Source organism: Eptatretus burgeri, chromosome 11, assembly GCF_056783735.1.
Source record: "Eptatretus burgeri isolate ZD-2024b chromosome 11, Ebu_testis_v1, whole genome shotgun sequence".
NCBI classification, from domain to species: Eukaryota; Metazoa; Chordata; class Myxini; order Myxiniformes; family Myxinidae; genus Eptatretus; species Eptatretus burgeri.
Window position 1 is genome coordinate 15829087 of NC_140971.1, and position 6666 is coordinate 15835752.

Consider the following 6666-nt stretch of genomic DNA (forward strand, 5'->3'; position numbering starts at 1 on the left):
AATTGAAACTTGCCAGGTATATTGCTGGGGCCCTGTGGATGTGCCTTTTCAAGGTTTGATATTAATCGGACAAGTGCTTCCCAAGTTATGGCCATTTATTTACCAACCAATGACAAGACACATTGCTGCGTAGGCGTGGCCGATGGGGAAGAGAACCTCAGCCTCGTTCCCCATTTCAGGTTACAACGTAAGGACTTCCAGATAGTGATGGCTTAGTGTATTCTAATAATTTGTCGATTTCTTATGCACATTTATAGATAAACACAATGCCCCAATTCAGTCGTTGTTTACCAGAGCGAAGGAATGGCCTGTGTAGTTGTTTGAAAGTTTTTTTTTTTTTTCGCATATGTGTCATTTTTTTTTTTTACACATACGGCAACGCACGTAGGTTTTTTTTTCTCCTCTTCTCTCTTCTCTCTTCTCTTCTCTTTGTGTTTTTCCTTGCGATGACATTGCGAAAGGCAAAATACGTTGGCGCTAATTGAATAATTGGCCAAAACTAAATTGAGAATAATCGTAACTGCGATATGCGAACTTCCGGACAGTGAGGACTTAACTTCCGGACTTCTGGATAGTGACGACTTACTGTATTCTTTGTCGATTTTTTTTTCTCGATTTATCAACTTACTCTATTCTTTCTTGCTAGATTTCTGTAGTTTCTCGAAGGAACGGCCTGTGTGGTTGTTTCTGGCAAGCGGTTTGAATTATTTTATTTATTTTTTGCACGTATGGGCACGCACGTACGGGCATGTACTCGTGTGTATATGTATATATATATATATGTATATGGGTGTGTGTATGTTTGTGTATATGTATGTATATGGGTGTGTGTGTGTTTGTGTATATGTATGTATATGGGTGTGTGTGTGTATATATATGTATATATATATATATATATATATATATATATATATATATATATATATATGTATATGTATATATATATGTATATGTATATGTATATATATATATATGTATATGTATATATATATGTATATGTATATATATATATATATATGTATATATATATATATATATATATATATATATATATATATATATATATATATATATATATATATATATATATATGTGTGTGTGTGTGTGAAAGTGAAGTGTGAAAGACACAGGATGATAAACTGTAGAAGGAAGAATGAAGCTAATGCAAAGATAAAAACAAAAAACAACATTAAGTCAGACTAGGCAGAGGTGGGAGATTTTCGGGACAGTCAGAGAGAAAAGGTGAAGGTGAGAGAGTAGGAGTGGGTGAGATAGGTGGGGGGAGAGAGAGACGGAGACGGAGAGAGGTGAGACAGAGTGTGGGCGTGAGTAACAGGGGGCGTGGACGCGGGCTATGTCGGAGTCAGCGTGCTGAAAGTACGGAGTAAAGAGAGTAAAACCGAGGTTCCCCGTTCTTTCATTCTTCGCATAATTTCCGTCGATCTTCCTTCGAGGTTGAACTCTGTCCACGCACATGGCATGTCCAGCGCCGGCCACAGAACGCCTGGAGCTGCTCCTCGGTGGAAAGTGGCGGCGACTTAGAGCGTCTCTGGGCCCGGACAGTCTACGCCTGAGCCCGGGAGATGAGAGCTTGCAGAATGGGTGGAGAGACGTGTGTCGGGCCAACGGGAATGCAGACGGTTCCAAAGGCGGTCATCTTGAACGGCATCACAACCAATTTCAACCAGTGCAGCAAGACCACTCTCGCTATGAGCCAGATCCTCTCGAGCAGAGTCGACATCAACATTGCAATCAGAATCATCTACCGGAGAACTTTGAGCACCAGCAAACTATACAAGGGGAAGTCCAAGGCACACCGGTGCTGAGTTCCACGGACCCTCCACGTTTGGTGCGGGTGATCAAACAGGAGGCTGGCGGGCTGGGGATCAGCATTCGAGGTGGACGGGAGAACGGCATGCCGGTGGTCATTTCCAGGATTTTCCCCGGTCTGGCGGCCGAGCGTTGTGGAGCTCTTTTCGTCGGAGATGCAATAGTGGCAGTGGATGGAGTTGACATGCGAGCGGCCTCACACGACGAAGCGGTTAAGGCTCTCCGGAAGGCAGGAGGGGAGGTGAAACTACAGGGTGCGACCCCCAAGTGTCCCCCATCCCCCTGATTTCCTTTTCTCGTTTTTCTCTTTGTTTTGTCTGTATGTCTAAAGTATAACACATTGTCAAAATGTCTGTCTTTGCGTCGGCATGATGGTCATTGAAATTGGTTCAGATCTGTGATGCCAAATCCAGCACTGTGAAACCGCTTAACTTAACATAATGACTGCATGAAGATTGACACACCCATTGCACAATCCAGATTTCACACTAGAATAGATAAATATTTAAGAAATTGAAGAGTTAGTGCTTTCATCTTGGCTTAACTAAGTTTACTCTCTTACGAGAAGCTTTTGCCCACCTTATCTGATTTTGTTTTTTTTTTAATATCATGACAACATTGCATCATCAGGTGGCTATTGTACAGTTCACCCTCGATCTGCTCAAACGTTCGTCTCACCTCTCACCGCGTCACAGTGGTGATTGGGATTACTTCTGGATGCACACTCGTGTGACCAGTTGCACGACAAAACCCCTCTGAAAATAGCGAAACGTCATCGCCTGCGACTGCTTTGTTCACACCTGAGACATTTGCTGTGCAGCTTGAATGCACCTGGATTTGTAGGTGTGTCGTTTTCATATCATCATGGCAATTATTGTGCTGAACCAGGTGGTGCTGTCGTCTTCATCGGTTCTTGTGGGCAATCATGGCTTCTCCACGACGTACCGATGGAGATATATGCCTCAAAGCTGTCTCGCCTGGGTTTGAATCCCGACCCAGCTATAAACTTTCATACCTGTGTTTCACAGGCAGGGTGATTCATCCATGTAATGTGCCATCCCTCGGATGGATGTTAAACTGGCGTCCCATTTGCCAGCATTTGGTGGACATTAATGATCCTACATGAAGAGCAGTAATGGTTGCCATTTGTGAAGAGCAGGCGAGCTATCGCCGGCACCCTGAACAAATTCCAAATTCCTGCCCAAACCAACAGAGGGCATTGCATCAGTGGTACAGCTGTGCCCTCAGCCAATGATTCTACTCTGCAGCCTGGTGCATTTGGATGATGTATTTATGACAGTTGTTATTTCATCTGTAGTTGTTTTTCATGTGATATTGAACGCAGAAGTGAAGCCACATCAAGGCTGTCGATGGTTACCTCCCACAAACCTCTTCCTTTTTTGTTAGAGTAAACATTTTTGTAGATTTACAGCCTCTTTACACCAGGAAATTAAATAACATGGTTAGGATTGTCACAACCAGTCATAGTTTGGAAAGGTGAAAACAATAAATTATGTCATTACAAATCGCGATGTAGGTCACTGGAAAGTGTAGCCTGTCTTACTGTAAGCAAGTAGTTGCGCAACTGCTTGCAACCAATTGCAAAAACGTGCAGATATCGGCAATTTCAGAAAGTGTTTTTCCTAATGTAGTTTTATAACACAGTATATCTGTTGGTTGTTATCTCCATTTGCGGGTTTCAGGAGGTGGGAGTTCTCAGAACTCAAAATCTCCACCTCCTATTTTTTGGTATAGTGGGGCAACTTAGCATAACAATTGTGCATTTTGTGAGGAAAGCACCAAATTTGGCACACTAGTAGCCTATCATATTATGAACAGATTTGGATATTGGGCCATCTCAAATTCAGCCGCTGATGGCTGTGGCAGCCATTTTCCACTGCCATCAAAAATTTTGAGATGGCCCAATATCCAAATCTGTTCATAATATGATAGGCTACTAGTGTGCCAAATTTGGTGCTTTCCTCACAAAATGCACAATTGTTATGCTATATTTAGCTAAGTTGCCCCACTAGTAAGGGATCATGATTCATGAACCAAACTGTGAAGTTTCGTTCCCCTAGTCTCCTTCCAAGGACTCTTTTCAGAATCTTCACTGAACCTCTGACAGCCTCTACTTGTAGCTCGTTTGTAGTGATATTCCCAGGAATGATTTTTAAGTGCTGAGTAAGGGTTTTCTTCATCATTCCTGTATCTCTAACTATCACCGGTACAATTTCAGCTTTCTTCAGTTTCCACATCCTCTTGACCTCATATTTACAATCCTGGTATTTGGTCATTTTCTTAATTTCTGTTGCATCTTGTCTGAAGTCATTGGGAACTGAGGCCTCGATCAACAATGCCGTTTTCCCCTTTTTAGGTCATCTCCTCGAGCATGACCTAATAATATGGGTGTCGATGTCCTTCGATCCGTCCGTCCGTTCACAATGAAGTTGAAGCGGGAGATCTGTTCATGAGTGATCCTGATAGAGGTCGATGAGACGTACACAATGGTATGACTTTCAAGGTCACGAGGTCTTTGAAGTTGCGAAAATGACGATTTTCAAATTCTATCTCCTCCGCCATTTCTCAAGCGATCTTGAATTTGATTGTAGCATATGAATCTATAGAACAATATCTAAATTTGGTCGGGCCGGATTTTCGATATTCGCTTTCGTTTTCGCGTCACGTGACTTCAAATTTGGCCAATAAAACGTTTTATGCAATTAGTTTAGTTTCTCGCAGAGATGACCGTCACTTCCGCACGGGTGTATTTTTGTGTTTGAGCTCTATGTCCAGACGTAATGCTTTGTTTGCAATGTTCACATGGGATCATCTCATCACACATGAGCATTACTTGTTCATTTTCGAGGATCGGCTCTGGTTTGTGTTTCCATGATTGTTCTGGGATGTTGAAATGTTTACAGATGTGCCGGTGGATTACTCTGCAGATGCTGTCATATCTTTCTGTGTACAGATGTTCTGACATGAGTTTTTCACACCCCAAAAGTAGGTGACTGGTACTTTTTGTTTCTTCCCGACAAAACCTGCATTTGTCCAATTGACTCAATCCCACCATTTTCTAAAATGTATTTGTGTAATGTCCTTGGTCTTGGGCATTGATGATGACTCATTCTCCATCCCAATGAATTTGACCTCTTTCTTCATCACTCCAAAGAGCCTTCCTTGTCGATCCTTGGTCTGCCAAGCTCTTTTTAAATCCTCCTGCTCCTTTGTCATTCTCCCATTTGTCGGAGTATATCTGCTGATGTTTTTTTTTGTAATTTTCCTTGTTTTTTCTTTGCAATCGTTGGGGCTGTGTTTGCTTCTGTTTCGTTTGCCTGTGTAGTATCCATAATTTGAACCTGTCTTTGGAAATTTGTTGCTAAATGGATGAAGGATCCTTTTTCTGGCCTGTTGTTTCCTTGCTCCTGCACAAATCTCATCCGGTAGTCTGTTGAGCTCCTCACATATTCTGCTGGTCTGACACACGATGTTCTGTGCACTTGGTTAAGCTCCATGAAACCACCTCCTCCTCGCCTCGGTAAATATAACCTCGGAATGCATTGGTTTTTGTAGAACATCTTGTGAAGAGCTTGAAGTTTCCTTGTTTTGGTGTCTAAATTATTGATCGCCAATTGTGGCCATTTTATAATTTCACAGCTATATTGCAATACCAGCACTGCAAGTTGGTTTATAGCTTTGGTTTTGTTTGTTGGGTAGAGGGATGACTTCCGAATTAGTCTTATTCTGTGTAGGTACTCTTTACCAATTATTTTATACATTGTTTTGTGCTGTACCTGAGGACCTTCTATTCCGAAGCATTTTTAGGATGCTTTGTTTTCTAGTTACTGTATTGTTGTGCTTTCATCGATTGAGATGTTGTCTGTTTTTTTTTTTTTTTGTCCTTTATTCTGCATAGGTACTCTTGACCTCATTTTGACGAAGGTACTCTTGACCTCAATACCCTCTCGTAAGCAGGAACTCGCTGCTCCTATGGTTGGCAGCGAGTGCCCCGGAAGCAGTGGGGGAAAGACAGTGGCACTTGTATATGTGGAAGAATATAAGCCTGGTGTTGGCTTAGTGGTTGGCTTAGTGGCAGCTTGGGATCCTTGGGTCCTGAGTTCAAGCCCCGTTGGCCGCTGAATTAAAATACACCAGGAGGTTGACTCAGCCTGTCATCCTTCCGAGGTCGGATAAATGAGCACCAGTGTACTGGTAAGGGGGGCACTGCATCAGCGGCATAGCCGCGTCCCAACCAATGCTACAACCAGCAGCCACAGGCTGCACTCGACAGAGAGATATGTGGAAGAATTGTGTTGCTCACCCAGTGGGTTGCCGAGATAACTCGGATAGCAGAGCACTGGTACGGTTTGCCAGAGGACCTGGGTTTGATTTCTGGTCTGGGCCTGTAATTTTTCCACATATATTTATAAAGTTTTTCTTTGTACAAATGTGCACTTGGCACATTTGTCAAGACCAAACACCATTTTGATGTCTTCCAAATTCTGCTTTACTTGCATATCTGCAATATGGATTGTCATGTTTTCTGATAGGTTTGGTTACCCGGTCAAGAACGGGTTATTTAGACTTTAGGAATCCATCGACAAGATTGATGTTTAAAGCTGTATCAAAAATTAAACCGAGAGTGTGCCAGAGCAATGTTGGGCCAAATGGCCTCATTGAAAGCCTTTATTGTGACAATGTTTCTGCGTGTGAAAATATAAGTGGTGGAGCAAATTTCATGGCAAAGTTTCCAGGGGTAGGGATTGTATAAAAATCAAAGAAAAGACAACACACATACACATATGTACATACACATCTGCACACACATATACA

The 6666-nt window shown here is 42.3% G+C and overlaps 1 protein-coding gene across 1 annotated transcript in view; it reads left to right on the forward strand.

Annotated features, from left to right (window-relative positions):
- The first annotated feature begins 1324 nt into the window (after window positions 1–1324).
- Window positions 1325–6666, forward strand: part of LOC147016561 (beta-2-syntrophin-like) — a 105159-nt gene continuing 99817 nt past the window's right edge. Inside the window, exon 1 of the mRNA XM_085845336.1 lies at window positions 1325–2084. Within this exon, the coding sequence (XP_085701462.1) occupies window positions 1475–2084 (610 nt within the window). The 5' untranslated portion in view covers window positions 1325–1474. The remainder of the gene's footprint in view (window positions 2085–6666) is intronic.